The 22,463-nt window shown below is 46.1% G+C and overlaps 1 protein-coding gene and 49 non-coding genes across 50 annotated transcripts in view; 49 read left to right on the top strand and 1 right to left on the bottom strand.

The window, feature by feature from the left end:
• pde9aa (phosphodiesterase 9aa) overlaps positions 1-22,463 on the bottom strand; it is a 52,487-nt gene that overhangs the window by 15,918 nt on the left and 14,106 nt on the right. Inside the window, 1 exon segment of the mRNA XM_073474107.1 lies at positions 2,375-2,418. Coding sequence (XP_073330208.1) covers positions 2,375-2,418 — 44 coding nt within the window.
• On the top strand, positions 4,780-4,853 carry trnat-agu (transfer RNA threonine (anticodon AGU)). Its single transcript has one exon. It is a non-coding gene; the product is annotated as a tRNA-Thr (tRNA).
• On the top strand, positions 5,203-5,276 carry trnan-guu (transfer RNA asparagine (anticodon GUU)). Its single transcript has one exon. It is a non-coding gene; the product is annotated as a tRNA-Asn (tRNA).
• trnat-agu (transfer RNA threonine (anticodon AGU)) lies at positions 5,712-5,785 on the top strand. The gene has a single exon. It is a non-coding gene; the product is annotated as a tRNA-Thr (tRNA).
• On the top strand, positions 6,143-6,216 carry trnan-guu (transfer RNA asparagine (anticodon GUU)). Its single transcript has one exon. It is a non-coding gene; the product is annotated as a tRNA-Asn (tRNA).
• Positions 6,473-6,546, top strand: trnat-ugu (transfer RNA threonine (anticodon UGU)). Its single transcript has one exon. It is a non-coding gene; the product is annotated as a tRNA-Thr (tRNA).
• On the top strand, positions 7,145-7,218 carry trnat-ugu (transfer RNA threonine (anticodon UGU)). The gene has a single exon. It is a non-coding gene; the product is annotated as a tRNA-Thr (tRNA).
• trnat-agu (transfer RNA threonine (anticodon AGU)) lies at positions 7,421-7,494 on the top strand. The gene has a single exon. It is a non-coding gene; the product is annotated as a tRNA-Thr (tRNA).
• trnan-guu (transfer RNA asparagine (anticodon GUU)) lies at positions 7,854-7,927 on the top strand. The gene has a single exon. It is a non-coding gene; the product is annotated as a tRNA-Asn (tRNA).
• trnat-ugu (transfer RNA threonine (anticodon UGU)) lies at positions 8,194-8,267 on the top strand. The gene has a single exon. It is a non-coding gene; the product is annotated as a tRNA-Thr (tRNA).
• trnat-agu (transfer RNA threonine (anticodon AGU)) lies at positions 8,470-8,543 on the top strand. The gene has a single exon. It is a non-coding gene; the product is annotated as a tRNA-Thr (tRNA).
• Positions 8,895-8,968, top strand: trnan-guu (transfer RNA asparagine (anticodon GUU)). The gene has a single exon. It is a non-coding gene; the product is annotated as a tRNA-Asn (tRNA).
• trnat-ugu (transfer RNA threonine (anticodon UGU)) lies at positions 9,225-9,298 on the top strand. The gene has a single exon. It is a non-coding gene; the product is annotated as a tRNA-Thr (tRNA).
• Positions 9,501-9,574, top strand: trnat-agu (transfer RNA threonine (anticodon AGU)). Its single transcript has one exon. It is a non-coding gene; the product is annotated as a tRNA-Thr (tRNA).
• trnan-guu (transfer RNA asparagine (anticodon GUU)) lies at positions 9,926-9,999 on the top strand. Its single transcript has one exon. It is a non-coding gene; the product is annotated as a tRNA-Asn (tRNA).
• On the top strand, positions 10,256-10,329 carry trnat-ugu (transfer RNA threonine (anticodon UGU)). The gene has a single exon. It is a non-coding gene; the product is annotated as a tRNA-Thr (tRNA).
• trnan-guu (transfer RNA asparagine (anticodon GUU)) lies at positions 10,681-10,754 on the top strand. The gene has a single exon. It is a non-coding gene; the product is annotated as a tRNA-Asn (tRNA).
• trnat-ugu (transfer RNA threonine (anticodon UGU)) lies at positions 11,011-11,084 on the top strand. Its single transcript has one exon. It is a non-coding gene; the product is annotated as a tRNA-Thr (tRNA).
• On the top strand, positions 11,287-11,360 carry trnat-agu (transfer RNA threonine (anticodon AGU)). The gene has a single exon. It is a non-coding gene; the product is annotated as a tRNA-Thr (tRNA).
• trnan-guu (transfer RNA asparagine (anticodon GUU)) lies at positions 11,712-11,785 on the top strand. The gene has a single exon. It is a non-coding gene; the product is annotated as a tRNA-Asn (tRNA).
• trnat-ugu (transfer RNA threonine (anticodon UGU)) lies at positions 12,042-12,115 on the top strand. Its single transcript has one exon. It is a non-coding gene; the product is annotated as a tRNA-Thr (tRNA).
• On the top strand, positions 12,318-12,391 carry trnat-agu (transfer RNA threonine (anticodon AGU)). The gene has a single exon. It is a non-coding gene; the product is annotated as a tRNA-Thr (tRNA).
• On the top strand, positions 12,743-12,816 carry trnan-guu (transfer RNA asparagine (anticodon GUU)). Its single transcript has one exon. It is a non-coding gene; the product is annotated as a tRNA-Asn (tRNA).
• Positions 13,073-13,146, top strand: trnat-ugu (transfer RNA threonine (anticodon UGU)). The gene has a single exon. It is a non-coding gene; the product is annotated as a tRNA-Thr (tRNA).
• Positions 13,498-13,571, top strand: trnan-guu (transfer RNA asparagine (anticodon GUU)). The gene has a single exon. It is a non-coding gene; the product is annotated as a tRNA-Asn (tRNA).
• trnat-ugu (transfer RNA threonine (anticodon UGU)) lies at positions 13,828-13,901 on the top strand. The gene has a single exon. It is a non-coding gene; the product is annotated as a tRNA-Thr (tRNA).
• Positions 14,104-14,177, top strand: trnat-agu (transfer RNA threonine (anticodon AGU)). Its single transcript has one exon. It is a non-coding gene; the product is annotated as a tRNA-Thr (tRNA).
• On the top strand, positions 14,529-14,602 carry trnan-guu (transfer RNA asparagine (anticodon GUU)). The gene has a single exon. It is a non-coding gene; the product is annotated as a tRNA-Asn (tRNA).
• trnat-ugu (transfer RNA threonine (anticodon UGU)) lies at positions 14,859-14,932 on the top strand. The gene has a single exon. It is a non-coding gene; the product is annotated as a tRNA-Thr (tRNA).
• On the top strand, positions 15,284-15,357 carry trnan-guu (transfer RNA asparagine (anticodon GUU)). The gene has a single exon. It is a non-coding gene; the product is annotated as a tRNA-Asn (tRNA).
• Positions 15,614-15,687, top strand: trnat-ugu (transfer RNA threonine (anticodon UGU)). Its single transcript has one exon. It is a non-coding gene; the product is annotated as a tRNA-Thr (tRNA).
• On the top strand, positions 15,890-15,963 carry trnat-agu (transfer RNA threonine (anticodon AGU)). Its single transcript has one exon. It is a non-coding gene; the product is annotated as a tRNA-Thr (tRNA).
• Positions 16,315-16,388, top strand: trnan-guu (transfer RNA asparagine (anticodon GUU)). Its single transcript has one exon. It is a non-coding gene; the product is annotated as a tRNA-Asn (tRNA).
• On the top strand, positions 16,645-16,718 carry trnat-ugu (transfer RNA threonine (anticodon UGU)). The gene has a single exon. It is a non-coding gene; the product is annotated as a tRNA-Thr (tRNA).
• On the top strand, positions 16,921-16,994 carry trnat-agu (transfer RNA threonine (anticodon AGU)). The gene has a single exon. It is a non-coding gene; the product is annotated as a tRNA-Thr (tRNA).
• trnan-guu (transfer RNA asparagine (anticodon GUU)) lies at positions 17,346-17,419 on the top strand. The gene has a single exon. It is a non-coding gene; the product is annotated as a tRNA-Asn (tRNA).
• On the top strand, positions 17,676-17,749 carry trnat-ugu (transfer RNA threonine (anticodon UGU)). Its single transcript has one exon. It is a non-coding gene; the product is annotated as a tRNA-Thr (tRNA).
• On the top strand, positions 18,101-18,174 carry trnan-guu (transfer RNA asparagine (anticodon GUU)). Its single transcript has one exon. It is a non-coding gene; the product is annotated as a tRNA-Asn (tRNA).
• Positions 18,431-18,504, top strand: trnat-ugu (transfer RNA threonine (anticodon UGU)). The gene has a single exon. It is a non-coding gene; the product is annotated as a tRNA-Thr (tRNA).
• On the top strand, positions 18,707-18,780 carry trnat-agu (transfer RNA threonine (anticodon AGU)). Its single transcript has one exon. It is a non-coding gene; the product is annotated as a tRNA-Thr (tRNA).
• On the top strand, positions 19,132-19,205 carry trnan-guu (transfer RNA asparagine (anticodon GUU)). Its single transcript has one exon. It is a non-coding gene; the product is annotated as a tRNA-Asn (tRNA).
• Positions 19,462-19,535, top strand: trnat-ugu (transfer RNA threonine (anticodon UGU)). Its single transcript has one exon. It is a non-coding gene; the product is annotated as a tRNA-Thr (tRNA).
• Positions 19,738-19,811, top strand: trnat-agu (transfer RNA threonine (anticodon AGU)). Its single transcript has one exon. It is a non-coding gene; the product is annotated as a tRNA-Thr (tRNA).
• On the top strand, positions 20,163-20,236 carry trnan-guu (transfer RNA asparagine (anticodon GUU)). The gene has a single exon. It is a non-coding gene; the product is annotated as a tRNA-Asn (tRNA).
• trnat-ugu (transfer RNA threonine (anticodon UGU)) lies at positions 20,493-20,566 on the top strand. The gene has a single exon. It is a non-coding gene; the product is annotated as a tRNA-Thr (tRNA).
• Positions 20,961-21,034, top strand: trnat-ugu (transfer RNA threonine (anticodon UGU)). Its single transcript has one exon. It is a non-coding gene; the product is annotated as a tRNA-Thr (tRNA).
• On the top strand, positions 21,256-21,329 carry trnat-agu (transfer RNA threonine (anticodon AGU)). The gene has a single exon. It is a non-coding gene; the product is annotated as a tRNA-Thr (tRNA).
• On the top strand, positions 21,681-21,754 carry trnan-guu (transfer RNA asparagine (anticodon GUU)). The gene has a single exon. It is a non-coding gene; the product is annotated as a tRNA-Asn (tRNA).
• On the top strand, positions 22,028-22,101 carry trnat-ugu (transfer RNA threonine (anticodon UGU)). Its single transcript has one exon. It is a non-coding gene; the product is annotated as a tRNA-Thr (tRNA).
• On the top strand, positions 22,304-22,377 carry trnat-agu (transfer RNA threonine (anticodon AGU)). The gene has a single exon. It is a non-coding gene; the product is annotated as a tRNA-Thr (tRNA).

Genomic DNA, 22,463 nt, shown 5'->3' with positions numbered 1-22,463 from the left:
CTCTGGTACGAGTGCGTCCATACACGAACATGTTCCTTAATAAATTCATTTATAACCCCAATACCTCTTTCTCTGGTGAATTACAGTGTATTATCCAACATCAATAACTGAATAGCATGAACACCAGTAACTAAAGGGCTGCTGGAAGTTTTGCTTTCATCAGAACAGTAAATATACAAAAGAAACGGACGTGACACCGCAGAGCTTCTCTCTCATGATTCACTCGTGTCGTCCTGGTCGCTGACTTGTTGTGGCGCTTCCACTGTTAAGTCTCCATAAAACAGTTATATGGTTGGATGAGGTGCTCGTGAGATCAGGAGAGCTTTTTATAGATGTTTACCAAGTTGTGTGTGTGTGTGTGAGAGAGAGAGAGAGAGAAAGAGTGTGTAGACCATGAAATAAAGTGTGTTCAGGTGGATTTCCCTTTACCATGTTTTTATTATAATGTCCGTTTTGCTGGTTGCAGCGATAATAAAGGTTTCTTAAGTTGGTTGTGAATTTAAAAGATTAATTCAAACCTGCAATGACAGCAGGAACAACACAACATTACATATCATCACCTTTAAAGTTGAACTTGTCGGCAAACAGTTGCATCATTTAAACATCTGACAGTCAACATTATCATTTATCTGCAGTCCACCAGCTCCACTATGTTCAGCAGCTTGTCTCTAAATGTGTCTGTCTGCTGTTTGTAGTGTAAGTTTAGAGCTTTATCTCTGAAAATGAGCCTATTAACCCTTTTCCACTGGTCAAAAATCCCACTTAAACCCGCTAAGATCAGGCTTTTGTGCACAATGGGAACGTGTGAACTCAGCATTTACACCCGGGTCAGTTGACTCTGCAGCAGACCCGGGTTTTCTCACCTCGGCTCGGCTTTGATCTAAACGTAAGACCCTGGTGAAGACGTTAAATCCTGCTACGTGACGTGATGGTGCGTTATCAAACATCCGGTGGTGGGACTATTAAGGATGTTTTATGATCTCCTATGAAAGCTGCTCAGTGGTGATCTGAAGCCAAAAAAGCTCGACTTCCCAGCTATGAAAATACCTGGAGGGGATAAAATAATTTAATCGTGCGGCTCTTCTAGTCTTTCCAAGTGTTATTGGACTGGATGGCTCAATTTCTGACAGTGAAACGATTCATGTCGGCAGGGCTGTGACACTCACAAGAATTTATCCACCGTTCTGCAGACGCTTGTTTCACAATGGGTCTGCTGTTGTTTTCTCTTCTGTTACAACTGTTTCAGGGGCATTTGTGACGTGAAACGTGACGCCTGAGATAAAAATCACAGACTTGCCTGCAGGAAGTGGGAACGGGGTCAGTAGTTGATTTTCAGCGGGTTGACCCGGCTTTACAAACCTGTGCAGACCCGCTCATGTTGGTGGGAAAACAACACATGAGAGCGCTGAGAGTGAAACAGAACAGCACTGGTGTGTCCGGACAGAGAAACAATGAGCTGAAACTCACTCTACAGCTCCATAAAGATAAGACGAGCTGCTGATTCACTCCTGGAGGTTCATCTCCACCAAAGACACCTGACACATCATCATAACGTTCACATATTATTATAAAAATACTGATTATAGCTGCTTTAAAAACAGTCATTATATCTGCATGTACATTCATTTAGCAGCTGGTGAAGGTGGAGATAATGTTGGGCTGCTTAATTTATTGGCTGATTTGTATTTTGTATTAATAATGTGAATCTGCATTACTTTACTGCTGCAGCTGGTCGAGCTCATGTTTGACTATGTATTAATACTCCAGATGAACCTGTTAATATCATAATGCATCATCAGGTGTTCGTTGTATCTGCAAAGTAACTAAAGGTCGAGCCAACATGCAGTGTAGTCTCCTTAAAAACATACAGTGGTGTCACGTCTACGAATGTTGATGCGCCACAGTTTCCACCGCCGCCTCCACCTCCCAACATGAAAGTCAGTCAGTTAATATGAACATGATATGACACGTTTTGCAGCACATGACATGTGCAGAAAATAAAACTGCTAAAATTGTATCCTGGCAACTGGGCTGAAAGATGTGTCAACAAAACAAGAACACATTTACATTTATGAACGCTTTTTTTCCTGCCTGTTACCTCACGGATGAATCTTGTGAGTCAACGCAGCCGTATACATATTATAACTTAGCAGCAGCATCTTTTAACACGCTGGGACGACCCTGACCTTATTTATCTTTCATTATACAGTGCGGTTTAAGAGAATAACAAGTCATCACGGCAACAATGACACTTATTGATGCCTGTTTTCTCTACACACTTTGATTTGATGTCATTTATTGTAATTTTATTTTCTTTCTTAGCGAGTATGTGTGTGTTTGTGTGTGTTTGTGTGTGTGTAGCCCTGAAACTCACCTGCGAGCTGTCCTCCAGTCATTGGCACCACTCTGTACGGTGACCTTCAACACACAGACACACAACACAGGTTAGTTGTGAGAGCAGAGGTGGTTCAACATCGTCCTCTAAACACACACGCTGTACTTTTCCTCCCACTTACTAATATCAGTGGGAAGACACACACACACACACACACACACACACACACACACACACACACTCTCTTTACAAGGAAGATTAGCAACACTCAGATGATGTTTGTCAAATAAAAGGTTTCAGATTTTACCCTCAGATAAGATAACAAACGTGCACACACACCTACTTAAGTGTCCTCTCCAGTCAGTGTGTATGTGTGTCAGTGCATGTGTGTGGCGTGTGTTTAGTGTTGTGTCTAACGAGACCGGGTCAGTGCTCGTCATTTATGTTCCTCCGGCTTTAAAGTGCCGTCAGGTTTCAGATTTCATGTTTTTTTAGCGACGCTGGGAGAAATCCTCCTTTTTGTTCTGGCCCGAGGTGGAAAATTTGGACGACGCTGGACTGCTGGAGCCTCTCTGAGCGTCACCGAACAGCAGCTTTGGAAAATTCCAGTTGAATAATGAAACTGGATGTGACATCTCTGGATGAGATCGTGTTACAGCCTTAAAGCTGATCCAGAGAAGATTCAACCTGTCGTCTTCAACCGAGGCTGCAGCAGAGATGAGAACAATCTACAGCTTCAGATCTTAAATGCAGCTGATAACACTCATCTAAACGTGAACAATAAGTGACTTATGACAAATGTACGCCCTGATTCACAATCTCATCTACCGGGAATACACAGCAGCTCTACTGTTTATTGAGGTCGCTCTTAAGGCCTCTGACACACCAGGCCGTCGGTCAGCGTTTGCGATGTGTCCGGCACCGGATTGCCTGCAGCTTTTTATTTCTCATTAATTTAATCGGCTTTGATAACTTAAAGCGACAATTTGCAGACGGCAAACTTGAGCACCAACATATTAAAGGTCAGAGAAAGGGAGAAATTCCCCAGACTCCCTTATGAAGTCACTCGATTTTTAGCGTTGTTGAGGTAGGAGCAGTTTTATGAATGTGTGAAATGCTGTGTCTGATGAATTCTTAGTTATTTGGGCCTTGTTGTAAATTCGGCAAATGTTATACATTAATTTTGTGTAAAAATTGATGTGTTTATTTGCATATAGAGTGGGAGAGTGAGATCCAATCAGACGTCACACTTTCTTTAATCAACTGATGGTTTTTATGATGCCAGCCCTCCTACTTCCTGTGTCCATGGTTGGGGAGAGAAATGACTCTGATTGGCTGTTCAGCTCAGAGAATCAGTCCATGAGTCTCTTTAGCGTGTCGCTGTAGTGTCTATTTAGTAAAGTTTCTTCTTATTTTTCTCCTCCTCCTCTTCACCATTTACAGTTTTTTATCAAACATAATCTGGGTTTAAAGTGGCTATATTAACGACAGTGGTGTCAAAAAATGCTGTTTTTAGCACCTTTTAAATAGAGTTTGCAAAACACAAACAAGCAAAAGCTGGAAACACATGAAGACAATATTACAGAATAAACACTAAACAGTCGAGCCAAACACAAGGAAGATGAGTCGAAGGTGAGTTAAAACAAGAAGGCAGAACAGAAAATGTAAAAACAGAAAAAGTCAATATGATTTGCTACAAGTAAAAGGAATAAAAGCGATAAAACAGACAAAAAAGAGAGAGAAAAAGTAATGCACATGAAGAGATAAATAAAAGCAGTCAAGGATGGTAAGAAAAAGACATCACATGAGTGGAATTAAAAACAGATAAATAGACAAAGAGCAGTAAAAGGAATAAAAACAGAAAGATGATAAATCAGTTTAAGAAGGATGACTTCACAAAAAGCAAGTCTATAAAAGTGGGTTTTAAGAAGTGAATTAAAAGAAGTTAATGATTATCACAACAAGGGTTTTATATCTGCAGTCCTTCCTTCCTGTTTTTCTTTCTAAATGATGAATATAGTCGACCGCCACCTGCTGGTATGGAGGCGTATTTCCTCTCAGGCACAGAACGGATGAGCTCATCAGCTGTGGTCTTTGCGGTTTGTTCAAGTTAAAGCCAACTGCTGCATCCCCAGGTCTGTTTCTCATACAAGGTAATTTAAAAAAGAAATGGTGCTGTGGCACCATTACAGGAGGTCCTTGGTTCAAATCCCAGCGATGCCTTCCTTCTCTTTTGTATATCGGCCCAGTATCCTGATTCCTGGGGATATTCTTTGACGGCCTGTATGCCACAGGCACCCGACACCAGTCTGCCTCCGATTGGTTCTGACCTTGATGAATTTTTTCTAGCCCTGAACATATAATGAACCATCTGACCCCAAACATGAATTATTTGGTGTGTTTCCATGGTGCATATAACACTCTGCGAGACGACTAAGAATGAAGGCGCCGTGGCTTAGTTGGTCAAAGTGCCTGTCTAGTAAACAGGAGATCCTGGGTTCAAATCCCAGCGGTGCCTTCATGGCTTTTTCAAAAAGGTTTGCCGAAGACTAAAACCACTTTTCTCTCATGTGCATTCAATGTGACTTCAAGCAAAACACAACTGATCAAGAATATCCTCTGGAACAATACGGAAAGGAAAAACAGAGAAATGTTTGATAAGAAAACAAACAGCTCTGTTGTGTCCTTGGCTTGACGAAGGTGATTACTTTTGACAGGTGGGTTTGGTAGCAATATACTAGACTGTGGGATCACTCCAATTAGAGGGGATTCTTTGATTACATCCAAAGTACATGTTGTCTGAACATAGCAGAACCTATTTCAAGAGAAGACGACACACGATGGTTCAAGTGCGACAACAAAGCCGTGTCTCTGTGGCGCAATCGGCCAGCGCGCTCGGCTGTTAACCGAGAGGATGGTGGTTCGAGCCCACCCAGAGACGAGGACTCTTTGTTCCTGTCAAAATCCAGAGATCGCCAACTGTCTAAACTTTGAAGGCAGGCAGGGCATTTGTCAAAATACCCAGTGCCATGAAGTTCCTAGACTTAACTAGAAATTCCTGTTATAATTCTTGTGGCTCCAGAGGCCTGACAGGCCAAGGCTTTTCCACCACTACATGCGGTCTAGAGCTGAAAAGTAAGTCTGTCAAGTGGCGATCCGGTTTCATCCAATTGATCAAATGAAACTGTTGATAAAGATCAAAAGTAATGGTGCCGTGGCTTAGCTGGTTAAAGTGCCTGTCTTGTAAACAGGAGCTCCTGTGATCGAATCCCAGCGGTGCCTTCCTTCTCTTTTGTATATCGGTCCAGTATCCTGATTCCTGGGGACCCTATTTCACATGGGTCATATAAGACTCTGTGACAGGACCAAAACTGAGGGCGCCATGGCTTAGTTGGTCAAAGTGCCTGTCTAGTAAACAGGAGATCCTAGGTTCAAATCCCAGTGGTGCCTTCATGGCTTTTTCAAAAAGGTTTGCCAAGGACTAAAACCACTTTTATTTCAAGTGCATTCAATGCGACTTCAAGCAAAACACAACCGATCAAGAACATCCTCTGAAACAACACGGAAATGAAAAACAGAGACATGTTTGATAAGAAAACAAACAGCTGTGTTGTGTCCTTGTTTTGGCAAGCACATCAACAGCTCAATGAAAGGTGATTAGTTTTGACAGGTAGGTTTGGTAGAAATCTACAAGACAGTTCAATTGGAGGGCACTTTTTGATTACATCCAAAGTACATGTCTGAGCATAGCAGAACCTATTTCAGGAGAAGACGACACCTGATTGTTCAAGTGCAAAGACAACGCGCGTCTCTGTGGCGCAATCGGCCAGCGCGCTCGGCTGTTAATCGAGAGGATGGTGGTTCGAGCCCACCCTGGGACGAGGACTCTTTATTCCTGTCAATATCCAGCGCTCACCAACTATCTAAACTTTGAAGTTAGGCAGGCCCTTTGTCAAAAGAACCAGTGCCACGAAGTCCCTTGACTTCACTAGAAATTCTTGTGGCTCCAGAGGCCTGACAGGCCAAGGCTTTTCCACCACTACATGCCGGTCTAGAGCTGAAAAGTGAGTCTGTGAAGTGGAGATCTGGTTTCATCCAATTGATCACATGAAGTTGATTATAAAGATCAAAAGTAATGGCGCCGTGGCTTAGTTGGTCAAAGTGCCTGTCTTGTAAACAGGAGATCCTGGGATCAAATCCCAGCGCTGTCTTCCTTCTCTTTTGTATATCGGCCCAGTATCCTGATTCCTGGGAATATTCTTTGATGGACTGTATTCCAGAGGTACCCAACACCAGTCTGCATCTGCTTGATTCTGACCTTGATGATTTCTTTCTAGCCCTGAACATATAATGAACCATCTGACCCCAAACATGAGTCATTTGGTGTGAGGTTTGGTAGAAATCTACAAGACAATTCAATTGGAGGGGATTCTTTGATTACATCCAAAGTACATGTTGTCTGAGCATAGCAGAACCTATTTCAGGAGAAGACGACACACGATGGTTCAAGTGCAAAGGCAAAGGCATGTCTATGTGGCGCAATCGGCCAGCGCGCTCGGCTGTTAACCGACAGGATGGTGGTTCGAGCCCACCCAGGAACGAGGACTCTGTGTTCCTGTCAAAATCCAGGGCCAACTACCTATCTAAACTTAGTTGTCCACCTTTAAGTCCAAATACCCAGTGCCACGATGTCCCTTGACCTCACAGGAAATTCCGTCCTTGTTCTTGAGGCCCGAGAAGCTTTGCCACCAGTCCAGACCTGAAGCCTGATTCTGCTGATCCGGATGGATCAAAAAGCTCCAAAGTAATGGCACCGTGGCTTAGTTGGTCAAAGTGCCTGTCTTGTAAACAGGAGATCCTGGGTTCGAATCCCAGCGGTGCCTGCCTTCCCCGTTGTATATCCTGATGCCTGGGCATTTTCTTTGACGGCCCCTATTGAACAGGGCACCCACCGCTAGACTGACTCTACCATGTCTTTTTTCTCGCCCTGACCAAATAACGACACATCTATCTCCAAACATGTTTGATCTGATTTGGTGTGATTTGATGGTTCATATAAGACTCTGCGAGAGGACTGAGAATGAAGGCGCCGTGGCTTAGTTGGTCAAAGTGCCTGTCTAGTAAACAGGAGATCCTGGGTTCAAATCCCAGCGGTGCCTTCCTTGCCATTTGTAAAAGAAGTTTGCAGAGGACTGAAACCACTTTTATCTCAAGTGCATTCAATGTGACTTCAAGCAAAACACAACCGATCAAGAATATCCTCTGAAACAACACGGAAATGAAAAACAGAGACATGTTTGAGAAGAAAACAAACAGCTCTGTTGTGTCCTTGTCTTGGAAAGAACAGTGAAAGGCCCTTAGTTTTGACAGGTAGTTTGGTAGCAATATACTAGACTGTGGGATCACTCCAATTAGAGGGGATTCTTTGATTACATCAAAAGCACAGGTTGTGTCAGCATAGCGGGACTTATTTCGGAAGAAGACAATGCACAATGTTTCTTGTGCGACAACTAAGCATGTCTCTGTGGCGCAATCGGCCAGCGCGCTCGGCTGTTAACCGAGAGGATGGTGGTTCGAGCCCACCCAGGGACGAGGACTCTATGTTCCTGTCAAAATCCAGGGCCAACCAACTATCTAAACGTAGTTGTCCACCTTGAAGTCAAGCAGGACTTTTGTCCAAAGACCCAGTGCCACGATGTCCCTTGACCTCACAGGAAATTCCGTCCTTGTTCTGCAGAGGCCCGAGAGGCTTTGCCGCCACTACATGCCGGTCTAGAGCTGAAGCCTGATTCTACTGAGTCGCGATCCGGATGGATCCAATTGTTCCGATGAAACTGTGTAAAAAGATCCAACGTAATGGCGCCGTGGCTTAGTTGGTCAAAGTGCCTGTCTTGTAAACAGGAGATCCTGGGTTCGAATCCCAGCGGTGCCTACCTTCCCCGTTGTATATCCTGATGCCCGGGCATTTTCTTTGACGGCCCCTATCGAACAGGGCACCCACTGCTAGACTGACTCTACCATGTCTTTTTTCTCGCCCTGACCAAATAACGACACATCCATCTCCAAACATGTTTGATCTGATTTGTTGTGATTTGATGGTTCATATAAGACTCTGCGAGAGGACTGAGAATGAAGGCGCCGTGGCTTAGTTGGTCAAAGTGCCTGTCTAGTAAACAGGAGATCCTGGGTTCAAATCCCAGCGGTGCCTTTCTTGCCATTTTCAAAAGAGGTTTGCAGAGGACTAAAACCACTGTTATCTCATGTGCATTCAATGTGACTTCAAGCAAAACACAACCGATCAAGAACATCCTCTGGAACAACACGGAAATGAAAAACAGAGACATGTTTGATAAGAAAACAAACAGCTCTGTTGTGTCCTTGGCTTGACGAAGGTGATTAGTGTTGACAGGTGGGTATGGTAGCAATATACTAGACTGTGGGATCACTCCAATTAGAGGGGATTCTTTGATTACATCAAAAGCACAGGTTGTCTCAGCATAGCGGGACTTATTTCGGAAGAAGACAATGCACAATGTTTCTTGTGCGACAACTGAGGCATGTCTCTGTGGCGCAATCGGCCAGCGCGCTCGGCTGTTAACCGAGAGGATGGTGGTTCGAGCCCACCCAGGGACGAGGACTCTATGTTCCTGTCAAAATCCAGGGCCAACCAACTATCTAAACTTAGTTGTCCACCTTGAAGTCAAGCAGGACTTTTGTCCAAAGACCCAGTGCCACGATGTCCCTTGACCTCACAGGAAATTCCGTCCTTGTTCTGCAGAGGCCCGAGAGGCTTTACCGCCAGTCTAGACCTGAAGCCTGATTCTGCTGAGTCGCGATCCGGATAGATCCAATTGTTCCGATGAAACTGTGTAAAAAGATCCAAAGTAATGGCGCCGTGGCTTAGTTGGTCAAAGTGCCTGTCTTGTAAACAGGAGATCCTGGGTTCGAATCCCAGCGGTGCCTGCCTTCCCCGTTGTATATCCTGATTCCCGGGCATATTCTTTGACGGTCCCTATTGAACAGGGCACCCACCGCCAGACTGACTCTACCATGTCGTTTTTCTCGCCCTGACCAAATAACTACACATCTATCTCCAAACATGTTTGATCTGATTTGGTGTGATTTGATGGTTCATATAAGACTCTGCGAGAGGACTGAGAATGAAGGCGCCGTGGCTTAGTTGGTCAAAGTGCCTGTCTAGTAAACAGGAGATCCTGGGTTCAAATCCCAGCGGTGCCTTCCTTGCCATTTTCAAAAGAGGTTTGCCGAGGACTAAAACCACTTTTATCTCAAGTGCATTCAATGTGACTTCAAGCAAAACACAACCGATCAAGAACATCCTCTGAAACAACACGGAAATGAAAAACAGAGACATGTTTGATAAGAAAACAAACAGCTCTGTTGTGTCCTTGGCTTGACGAAGGTGATTAGTGTTGACAGGTAGGTATGGTAGCAATATACTAGACTGTGGGATCACTCCAATTAGAGGGGATTCTTTGATTACATCAAAAGCACAGGTTGTCTCAGCATAGCGGGACTTATTTCGGAAGAAGACAATGCACAATGTTTCTTGTGCGACAACTGAGGCATGTCTCTGTGGCGCAATCGGCCAGCGCGCTCGGCTGTTAACCGAGAGGATGGTGGTTCGAGCCCACCCAGGGACGAGGACTCTATGTTCCTGTCAAAATCCAGGGTCAACCAACTATCTAAACTTAGTTGTCCACCTTGAAGTCAAGCAGGACTTTTGTCCAAAGACCCAGTGCCACGATGTCCCTTGACCTCACAGGAAATTCCGTCCTTGTTCTGCAGAGGCCCGAGAGGCTTTACCGCCAGTCTAGACCTGAAGCCTGATTCTGCTGAGTCGCGATCCGGATAGATCCAATTGTTCCGATGAAACTGTGTAAGAAGATCCAAAGTAATGGCGCCGTGGCTTAGTTGGTCAAAGTGCCTGTCTTGTAAACAGGAGATCCTGGGTTCAAATCCCAGCGGTGCCTTCCTTGCCATTTTCAAAAGAGGTTTGCAGAGGACTAAAACCACTTTTATCTCAAGTGCATTCAATGTGACTTCAAGCAAAACACAACCGATCAAGAACATCCTCTGAAACAACACGGAAATGAAAAACAGAGACATGTTTGATAAGAAAACAAACAGCTCTGTTGTGTCCTTGGCTTGACGAAGGTGATTAGTGTTGACAGGTGGGTATGGTAGCAATATACTAGACTGTGGGATCACTCCAATTAGAGGGGATTCTTTGATTACATCAAAAGCACAGGTTGTCTCAGCATAGCGGGACTTATTTCGGAAGAAGACAATGCACAATGTTTCTTGTGCGACAACTGAGGCATGTCTCTGTGGCGCAATCGGCCAGCGCGCTCGGCTGTTAACCGAGAGGATGGTGGTTCGAGCCCACCCAGGGACGAGGACTCTATGTTCCTGTCAAAATCCAGGGTCAACCAACTATCTAAACTTAGTTGTCCACCTTGAAGTCAAGCAGGACTTTTGTCCAAAGACCCAGTGCCACGATGTCCCTTGACCTCACAGGAAATTCCGTCCTTGTTCTGCAGAGGCCCGAGAGGCTTTACCGCCAGTCTAGACCTGAAGCCTGATTCTGCTGAGTCGCGATCCGGATAGATCCAATTGTTCCGATGAAACTGTGTAAAAAGATCCAAAGTAATGGCGCCGTGGCTTAGTTGGTCAAAGTGCCTGTCTTGTAAACAGGAGATCCTGGGTTCGAATCCCAGCGGTGCCTGCCTTCCCCGTTGTATATCCTGATTCCCGGGCATATTCTTTGACGGTCCCTATTGAACAGGGCACCCACCGCCAGACTGACTCTACCATGTCGTTTTTCTCGCCCTGACCAAATAACGACACATCTATCTCCAAACATGTTTGATCTGATTTGGTGTGATTTGATGGTTCATATAAGACTCTGCGAGAGGACTGAGAATGAAGGCGCCGTGGCTTAGTTGGTCAAAGTGCCTGTCTAGTAAACAGGAGATCCTGGGTTCAAATCCCAGCGGTGCCTTCCTTGCCATTTTCAAAAGAGGTTTGCCGAGGACTAAAACCACTTTTATCTCAAGTGCATTCAATGTGACTTCAAGCAAAACACAACCGATCAAGAACATCCTCTGAAACGACACGGAAATGAAAAACAGAGACATGTTTGATAAGAAAACAAACAGCTCTGTTGTGTCCTTGGCTTGACGAAGGTGATTAGTGTTGACAGGTGGGTATGGTAGCAATATACTAGACTGTGGGATCACTCCAATTAGAGGGGATTCTTTGATTACATCAAAAGCACAGGTTGTCTCAGCATAGCGGGACTTATTTCGGAAGAAGACAATGCACAATGTTTCTTGTGCGACAACTGAGGCATGTCTCTGTGGCGCAATCGGCCAGCGCGCTCGGCTGTTAACCGAGAGGATGGTGGTTCGAGCCCACCCAGGGACGAGGACTCTATGTTCCTGTCAAAATCCAGGGCCAACCAACTATCTAAACTTAGTTGTCCACCTTGAAGTCAAGCAGGACTTTTGTCCAAAGACCCAGTGCCACGATGTCCCTTGACCTCACAGGAAATTCCGTCCTTGTTCTGCAGAGGCCCGAGAGGCTTTACCGCCAGTCTAGACCTGAAGCCTGATTCTGCTGAGTCGCGATCCGGATAGATCCAATTGTTCCGATGAAACTGTGTAAAAAGATCCAAAGTAATGGCGCCGTGGCTTAGTTGGTCAAAGTGCCTGTCTTGTAAACAGGAGATCCTGGGTTCAAATCCCAGCGGTGCCTGCCTTCCCCGTTGTATATCCTGATTCCCGGGCATATTCTTTGACGGTCCCTATTGAACAGGGCACCCACCGCCAGACTGACTCTACCATGTCGTTTTTCTCGCCCTGACCAAATAACTACACATCTATCTCCAAACATGTTTGATCTGATTTGGTGTGATTTGATGGTTCATATAAGACTCTGCGAGAGGACTGAGAATGAAGGCGCCGTGGCTTAGTTGGTCAAAGTGCCTGTCTAGTAAACAGGAGATCCTGGGTTCAAATCCCAGCGGTGCCTTCCTTGCCATTTTCAAAAGAGCTTTGCCGAGGACTAAAACCACTTTTATCTCAAGTGCATTCAATGTGACTTCAAGCAAAACACAACCGATCAAGAACATCCTCTGAAACAACACGGAAATGAAAAACAGAGACATGTTTGATAAGAAAACAAACAGCTCTGTTGTGTCCTTGGCTTGACGAAGGTGATTAGTGTTGACAGGTGGGTATGGTAGCAATATACTAGACTGTGGGATCACTCCAATTAGAGGGGATTCTTTGATTACATCAAAAGCACAGGTTGTCTCAGCATAGCGGGACTTATTTCGGAAGAAGACAATGCACAATGTTTCTTGTGCGACAACTGAGGCATGTCTCTGTGGCGCAATCGGCCAGCGCGCTCGGCTGTTAACCGAGAGGATGGTGGTTCGAGCCCACCCAGGGACGAGGACTCTATGTTCCTGTCAAAATCCAGGGTCAACCAACTATCTAAACTTAGTTGTCCACCTTGAAGTCAAGCAGGACTTTTGTCCAAAGACCCAGTGCCACGATGTCCCTTGACCTCACAGGAAATTCCGTCCTTGTTCTGCAGAGGCCCGAGAGGCTTTACCGCCAGTCTAGACCTGAAGCCTGATTCTGCTGAGTCGCGATCCGGATAGATCCAATTGTTCCGATGAAACTGTGTAAGAAGATCCAAAGTAATGGCGCCGTGGCTTAGTTGGTCAAAGTGCCTGTCTTGTAAACAGGAGATCCTGGGTTCAAATCCCAGCGGTGCCTTCCTTGCCATTTTCAAAAGAGGTTTGCAGAGGACTAAAACCACTTTTATCTCAAGTGCATTCAATGTGACTTCAAGCAAAACACAACCGATCAAGAACATCCTCTGAAACAACACGGAAATGAAAAACAGAGACATGTTTGATAAGAAAACAAACAGCTCTGTTGTGTCCTTGGCTTGACGAAGGTGATTAGTGTTGACAGGTGGGTATGGTAGCAATATACTAGACTGTGGGATCACTCCAATTAGAGGGGATTCTTTGATTACATCAAAAGCACAGGTTGTCTCAGCATAGCGGGACTTATTTCGGAAGAAGACAATGCACAATGTTTCTTGTGCGACAACTGAGGCATGTCTCTGTGGCGCAATCGGCCAGCGCGCTCGGCTGTTAACCGAGAGGATGGTGGTTCGAGCCCACCCAGGGACGAGGACTCTATGTTCCTGTCAAAATCCAGGGCCAACCAACTATCTAAACTTAGTTGTCCACCTTGAAGTCAAGCAGGACTTTTGTCCAAAGACCCAGTGCCACGATGTCCCTTGACCTCACAGGAAATTCCGTCCTTGTTCTGCAGAGGCCCGAGAGGCTTTACCGCCAGTCTAGACCTGAAGCCTGATTCTGCTGAGTCGCGATCCGGATAGATCCAATTGTTCCGATGAAACTGTGTAAAAAGATCCAAAGTAATGGCGCCGTGGCTTAGTTGGTCAAAGTGCCTGTCTTGTAAACAGGAGATCCTGGGTTCAAATCCCAGCGGTGCCTGCCTTCCCCGTTGTATATCCTGATTCCCGGGCATATTCTTTGACGGTCCCTATTGAACAGGGCACCCACCGCCAGACTGACTCTACCATGTCGTTTTTCTCGCCCTGACCAAATAACTACACATCTATCTCCAAACATGTTTGATCTGATTTGGTGTGATTTGATGGTTCATATAAGACTCTGCGAGAGGACTGAGAATGAAGGCGCCGTGGCTTAGTTGGTCAAAGTGCCTGTCTAGTAAACAGGAGATCCTGGGTTCAAATCCCAGCGGTGCCTTCCTTGCCATTTTCAAAAGAGCTTTGCCGAGGACTAAAACCACTTTTATCTCAAGTGCATTCAATGTGACTTCAAGCAAAACACAACCGATCAAGAACATCCTCTGAAACAACACGGAAATGAAAAACAGAGACATGTTTGATAAGAAAACAAACAGCTCTGTTGTGTCCTTGGCTTGACGAAGGTGATTAGTGTTGACAGGTGGGTATGGTAGCAATATACTAGACTGTGGGATCACTCCAATTAGAGGGGATTCTTTGATTACATCAAAAGCACAGGTTGTCTCAGCATAGCGGGACTTATTTCGGAAGAAGACAATGCACAATGTTTCTTGTGCGACAACTGAGGCATGTCTCTGTGGCGCAATCGGCCAGCGCGCTCGGCTGTTAACCGAGAGGATGGTGGTTCGAGCCCACCCAGGGACGAGGACTCTATGTTCCTGTCAAAATCCAGGGTCAACCAACTATCTAAACTTAGTTGTCCACCTTGAAGTCAAGCAGGACTTTTGTCCAAAGACCCAGTGCCACGATGTCCCTTGACCTCACAGGAAATTCCGTCCTTGTTCTGCAGAGGCCCGAGAGGCTTTACCGCCAGTCTAGACCTGAAGCCTGATTCTGCTGAGTCGCGATCCGGATAGATCCAATTGTTCCGATGAAACTGTGTAAGAAGATCCAAAGTAATGGCGCCGTGGCTTAGTTGGTCAAAGTGCCTGTCTTGTAAACAGGAGATCCTGGGTTCAAATCCCAGCGGTGCCTTCCTTGCCATTTTCAAAAGAGGTTTGCAGAGGACTAAAACCACTTTTATCTCAAGTGCATTCAATGTGACTTCAAGCAAAACACAACCGATCAAGAACATCCTCTGAAACAACACGGAAATGAAAAACAGAGACATGTTTGATAAGAAAACAAACAGCTCTGTTGTGTCCTTGGCTTGACGAAGGTGATTAGTGTTGACAGGTGGGTATGGTAGCAATATACTAGACTGTGGGATCACTCCAATTAGAGGGGATTCTTTGATTACATCAAAAGCACAGGTTGTCTCAGCATAGCGGGACTTATTTCGGAAGAAGACAATGCACAATGTTTCTTGTGCGACAACTGAGGCATGTCTCTGTGGCGCAATCGGCCAGCGCGCTCGGCTGTTAACCGAGAGGATGGTGGTTCGAGCCCACCCAGGGACGAGGACTCTATGTTCCTGTCAAAATCCAGGGTCAACCAACTATCTAAACTTAGTTGTCCACCTTGAAGTCAAGCAGGACTTTTGTCCAAAGACCCAGTGCCACGATGTCCCTTGACCTCACAGGAAATTCCGTCCTTGTTCTGCAGAGGCCCGAGAGGCTTTACCGCCAGTCTAGACCTGAAGCCTGATTCTGCTGAGTCGCGATCCGGATAGATCCAATTGTTCCGATGAAACTGTGTAAAAAGATCCAAAGTAATGGCGCCGTGGCTTAGTTGGTCAAAGTGCCTGTCTTGTAAACAGGAGATCCTGGGTTCGAATCCCAGCGGTGCCTGCCTTCCCCGTTGTATATCCTGATTCCCGGGCATATTCTTTGACGGTCCCTATTGAACAGGGCACCCACCGCCAGACTGACTCTACCATGTCGTTTTTCTCGCCCTGACCAAATAACGACACATCTATCTCCAAACATGTTTGATCTGATTTGGTGTGATTTGATGGTTCATATAAGACTCTGCGAGAGGACTGAGAATGAAGGCGCCGTGGCTTAGTTGGTCAAAGTGCCTGTCTAGTAAACAGGAGATCCTGGGTTCAAATCCCAGCGGTGCCTTCCTTGCCATTTTCAAAAGAGGTTTGCCGAGGACTAAAACCACTTTTATCTCAAGTGCATTCAATGTGACTTCAAGCAAAACACAACCGATCAAGAACATCCTCTGAAACGACACGGAAATGAAAAACAGAGACATGTTTGATAAGAAAACAAACAGCTCTGTTGTGTCCTTGGCTTGACGAAGGTGATTAGTGTTGACAGGTGGGTATGGTAGCAATATACTAGACTGTGGGATCACTCCAATTAGAGGGGATTCTTTGATTACATCAAAAGCACAGGTTGTCTCAGCATAGCGGGACTTATTTCGGAAGAAGACAATGCACAATGTTTCTTGTGCGACAACTGAGGCATGTCTCTGTGGCGCAATCGGCCAGCGCGCTCGGCTGTTAACCGAGAGGATGGTGGTTCGAGCCCACCCAGGGACGAGGACTCTATGTTCCTGTCAAAATCCAGGGCCAACCAACTATCTAAACTTAGTTGTCCACCTTGAAGTCAAGCAGGACTTTTGTCCAAAGACCCAGTGCCACGATGTCCCTTGACCTCACAGGAAATTCCGTCCTTGTTCTGCAGAGGCCCGAGAGGCTTTACCGCCAGTCTAGACCTGAAGCCTGATTCTGCTGAGTCGCGATCCGGATAGATCCAATTGTTCCGATGAAACTGTGTAAAAAGATCCAAAGTAATGGCGCCGTGGCTTAGTTGGTCAAAGTGCCTGTCTTGTAAACAGGAGATCCTGGGTTCGAATCCCAGCGGTGCCTGCCTTCCCCGTTGTATATCCTGATTCCCGGGCATATTCTTTGACGGTCCCTATTGAACAGGGCACCCACCGCCAGACTGACTCTACCATGTCGTTTTTCTCGCCCTGACCAAATAACTACACATCTATCTCCAAACATGTTTGATCTGATTTGGTGTGATTTGATGGTTCATATAAGACTCTGCGAGAGGACTGAGAATGAAGGCGCCGTGGCTTAGTTGGTCAAAGTGCCTGTCTAGTAAACAGGAGATCCTGGGTTCAAATCCCAGCGGTGCCTTCCTTGCCATTTTCAAAAGAGCTTTGCCGAGGACTAAAACCACTTTTATCTCAAGTGCATTCAATGTGACTTCAAGCAAAACACAACCGATCAAGAACATCCTCTGAAACAACACGGAAATGAAAAACAGAGACATGTTTGATAAGAAAACAAACAGCTCTGTTGTGTCCTTGGCTTGACGAAGGTGATTAGTGTTGACAGGTGGGTATGGTAGCAATATACTAGACTGTGGGATCACTCCAATTAGAGGGGATTCTTTGATTACATCAAAAGCACAGGTTGTCTCAGCATAGCGGGACTTATTTCGGAAGAAGACAATGCACAATGTTTCTTGTGCGACAACTGAGGCATGTCTCTGTGGCGCAATCGGCCAGCGCGCTCGGCTGTTAACCGAGAGGATGGTGGTTCGAGCCCACCCAGGGACGAGGACTCTATGTTCCTGTCAAAATCCAGGGTCAACCAACTATCTAAACTTAGTTGTCCACCTTGAAGTCAAGCAGGACTTTTGTCCAAAGACCCAGTGCCACGATGTCCCTTGACCTCACAGGAAATTCCGTCCTTGTTCTGCAGAGGCCCGAGAGGCTTTACCGCCAGTCTAGACCTGAAGCCTGATTCTGCTGAGTCGCGATCCGGATAGATCCAATTGTTCCGATGAAACTGTGTAAGAAGATCCAAAGTAATGGCGCCGTGGCTTAGTTGGTCAAAGTGCCTGTCTTGTAAACAGGAGATCCTGGGTTCAAATCCCAGCGGTGCCTTCCTTGCCATTTTCAAAAGAGGTTTGCAGAGGACTAAAACCACTTTTATCTCAAGTGCATTCAATGTGACTTCAAGCAAAACACAACCGATCAAGAACATCCTCTGAAACAACACGGAAATGAAAAACAGAGACATGTTTGATAAGAAAACAAACAGCTCTGTTGTGTCCTTGGCTTGACGAAGGTGATTAGTGTTGACAGGTGGGTATGGTAGCAATATACTAGACTGTGGGATCACTCCAATTAGAGGGGATTCTTTGATTACATCAAAAGCACAGGTTGTCTCAGCATAGCGGGACTTATTTCGGAAGAAGACAATGCACAATGTTTCTTGTGCGACAACTGAGGCATGTCTCTGTGGCGCAATCGGCCAGCGCGCTCGGCTGTTAACCGAGAGGATGGTGGTTCGAGCCCACCCAGGGACGAGGACTCTATGTTCCTGTCAAAATCCAGGGTCAACCAACTATCTAAACTTAGTTGTCCACCTTGAAGTCAAGCAGGACTTTTGTCCAAAGACCCAGTGCCACGATGTCCCTTGACCTCACAGGAAATTCCGTCCTTGTTCTGCAGAGGCCCGAGAGGCTTTACCGCCAGTCTAGACCTGAAGCCTGATTCTGCTGAGTCGCGATCCGGATAGATCCAATTGTTCCGATGAAACTGTGTAAAAAGATCCAAAGTAATGGCGCCGTGGCTTAGTTGGTCAAAGTGCCTGTCTTGTAAACAGGAGATCCTGGGTTCGAATCCCAGCGGTGCCTGCCTTCCCCGTTGTATATCCTGATTCCCGGGCATATTCTTTGACGGTCCCTATTGAACAGGGCACCCACCGCCAGACTGACTCTACCATGTCGTTTTTCTCGCCCTGACCAAATAACGACACATCTATCTCCAAACATGTTTGATCTGATTTGGTGTGATTTGATGGTTCATATAAGACTCTGCGAGAGGACTGAGAATGAAGGCGCCGTGGCTTAGTTGGTCAAAGTGCCTGTCTAGTAAACAGGAGATCCTGGGTTCAAATCCCAGCGGTGCCTTCCTTGCCATTTTCAAAAGAGGTTTGCCGAGGACTAAAACCACTTTTATCTCAAGTGCATTCAATGTGACTTCAAGCAAAACACAACCGATCAAGAACATCCTCTGAAACGACACGGAAATGAAAAACAGAGACATGTTTGATAAGAAAACAAACAGCTCTGTTGTGTCCTTGGCTTGACGAAGGTGATTAGTGTTGACAGGTGGGTATGGTAGCAATATACTAGACTGTGGGATCACTCCAATTAGAGGGGATTCTTTGATTACATCAAAAGCACAGGTTGTCTCAGCATAGCGGGACTTATTTCGGAAGAAGACAATGCACAATGTTTCTTGTGCGACAACTGAGGCATGTCTCTGTGGCGCAATCGGCCAGCGCGCTCGGCTGTTAACCGAGAGGATGGTGGTTCGAGCCCACCCAGGGACGAGGACTCTATGTTCCTGTCAAAATCCAGGGCCAACCAACTATCTAAACTTAGTTGTCCACCTTGAAGTCAAGCAGGACTTTTGTCCAAAGACCCAGTGCCACGATGTCCCTTGACCTCACAGGAAATTCCGTCCTTGTTCTGCAGAGGCCCGAGAGGCTTTACCGCCAGTCTAGACCTGAAGCCTGATTCTGCTGAGTCGCGATCCGGATAGATCCAATTGTTCCGATGAAACTGTGTAAAAAGATCCAAAGTAATGGCGCCGTGGCTTAGTTGGTCAAAGTGCCTGTCTTGTAAACAGGAGATCCTGGGTTCGAATCCCAGCGGTGCCTGCCTTCCCCGTTGTATATCCTGATTCCCGGGCATATTCTTTGACGGTCCCTATTGAACAGGGCACCCACCGCCAGACTGACTCTACCATGTCGTTTTTCTCGCCCTGACCAAATAACTACACATCTATCTCCAAACATGTTTGATCTGATTTGGTGTGATTTGATGGTTCATATAAGACTCTGCGAGAGGACTGAGAATGAAGGCGCCGTGGCTTAGTTGGTCAAAGTGCCTGTCTAGTAAACAGGAGATCCTGGGTTCAAATCCCAGCGGTGCCTTCCTTGCCATTTTCAAAAGAGGTTTGCTGAGGACTAAAACCACTTTTATCTCAAGTGCATTCAATGTGACTTCAAGCAAAACACAACCGATCAAGAACATCCTCTGAAACAACACGGAAATGAAAAACAGAGACATGTTTGATAAGAAAACAAACAGCTCTGTTGTGTCCTTGGCTTGACGAAGGTGATTAGTGTTGACAGGTGGGTATGGTAGCAATATACTAGACTGTGGGATCACTCCAATTAGAGGGGATTCTTTGATTACATCAAAAGCACAGGTTGTCTCAGCATAGCGGGACTTATTTCGGAAGAAGACAATGCACAATGTTTCTTGTGCGACAACTGAGGCATGTCTCTGTGGCGCAATCGGCCAGCGCGCTCGGCTGTTAACCGAGAGGATGGTGGTTCGAGCCCACCCAGGGACGAGGACTCTATGTTCCTGTCAAAATCCAGGGTCAACCAACTATCTAAACGTAGTTGTCCACCTTGAAGTCAAGCAGGACTTTTGTCCAAAGATCCAGTGCCACGATGTCCCTTGACCTCACAGGAAATTCCGTCCTTGTTCTGCAGAGGCCCGAGAGGCTTTACCGCCAGTCTAGACCTGAAGCCTGATTCTGCTGAGTCGCGATCCGGATAGATCCAATTGTTCCGATGAAACTGTGTAAAAAGATCCAAAGTAATGGCGCCGTGGCTTAGTTGGTCAAAGTGCCTGTCTTGTAAACAGGAGATCCTGGGTTCGAATCCCAGCGGTGCCTGCCTTCCCCGTTGTATATCCTGATTCCCAGGCATATTCTTTGACGGTCCCTATTGAACAGGGCACCCACCGCTAGACTGACTCTACCGTCGGCTGTTAACCGAGAGGATGGTGGTTCTAGCCCACCCAGGGACGAGGAGTCTTTGTTTCTGTCAAAATCCAGTGCTCACCAACTCTCTGAAGTCAAACAGGGCATTTGTCAAAAGACCCAGTGCCATGAAGTTCCTAGACTTAACTAGAAATTCCTGTTATAATTCTTGTGGCTCCAGAGGCCTGACAGGCCAAGGCTTTTCCATCACTACATGCGGTCTAGAGCTGAAAAGTGAGTCTGTCAAGTGGCGATCCGGTTTTATCCAATTGATCATATGAAACTGTTTATAAAGATTAAAATTAATGGCGCCGTGGCTTAGCTGGTCAAAGTGCCCGTCTTGTAAACAGGAGCTCCTGGGATCGAATCCCAGCGGTGTCTTCCTTCTCTTTTGTATATCGGTCCAGTATCCTGATTCCTGGGGATATTCTTTGACGGCCTGTATGCCACAGGGACCCAACACCAGTCTGCATCCGATTGGTTCTGACCTTGATGATTTCTTTGTAGCCCTGAACACATAATGAACCATCTGACCCCAAACATGAATTATTTGGTGTGTTTCCATGGTGCATATAACACTCTGCGAGACGACTAAGAATGAAGGCGCCGTGGCTTAGTTGGTCAAAGTGCCTGTCTAGTAAACAGGAGATCCTGGGTTCAAATCCCAGCGGTGCCTTCCTTGCCATTTTCAAAAGAGGTTTGCAGAGGACTAAAACCACTTTTATCTCAAGTGCATTCAATGTGACTTCAAGCAAAACACAACTGATCAAGAATATCCTCTGGAACAACACGGAAATGAAAAACAGAGACATGTTTGATAAGAAAACAAACAGCTCTGTTGTGTCCTTGGCTTGACGAAGGTGATTAGTGTTGACAGGTGGGTATGGTAGCAATATACTAGACTGTGGGATCATTCCAATTAGAGGGGATTCTTTGATTACATCAAAAGCACAGGTTGTCTCAGCATAGCGGGACTTATTTCGGAAGAAGACAATGCACAATGTTTCTAGTGCGAAAACTGAGGCATGTCTCTGTGGCGCAATCGGCCAGCGCGCTCGGCTGTTAACCGAGAGGATGGTGGTTCGAGCCCACCCAGGGACGAGGACTTTATGTTCTTGTCAAAATCCAGGGCCAACCAACTATCTAAACTTAGTTGTCCACCTTGAAGTCAATCAGGACTTTTGTCCAAAGACCCAGTGCCACGATGTCCCTTGACCTCACAGGAAATTCCGTCCTTGTTCTGCAGAGGCCCGAGAAGCTTTGCCGCCACTACATGCCGGTCTAGAGCTGAAGGCTGAGCGCTGATTCTGCTGAGTCGCGATCCGGATGGATCCAATTGTTCCGATGAAACTGTGTAAAAAGATCCAAAGTAATGGCGCCGTGGCTTAGTTGGTCAAAGTGCCTGTCTTGTAAACAGGAGATCCTGGGTTCGAATCCCAGCGGTGCCTGCCTTCCCCGTTGTATATCCTGATTCCCGGGCATTTTCTTTGACGGCCCCTATTGAACAGGGCACCCACTGCTAGACTGACTCTACCATGTCGTTTTTCTCGCCCTGACCAAATAACGACACATCTATCTCCAAACATGTTTGATCTGATTTGTTGTGATTTGATGGTTCATATAAGACTCTGCGAGAGGACTGAGAATGAAGGCGCCGTGGCTTAGTTGGTCAAAGTGCCTGTCTAGTAAACAGGAGATCCTGGGTTCAAATCCCAGCAGTGCCTTCATGGCTTTTTCAAAAAGGTTTGCCGAGGACTAAAACCACTTTTATCACATGTGCATTCAATGTGACTTCAAGCAAAACACAACT

The sequence above is a fragment of the Pagrus major genome, chromosome 9, assembly GCF_040436345.1.
Source record: "Pagrus major chromosome 9, Pma_NU_1.0".
NCBI lineage: Eukaryota > Metazoa > Chordata > Actinopteri > Spariformes > Sparidae > Pagrus > Pagrus major.
This window is presented reverse-complemented; position numbering and strand designations above follow the sequence as displayed.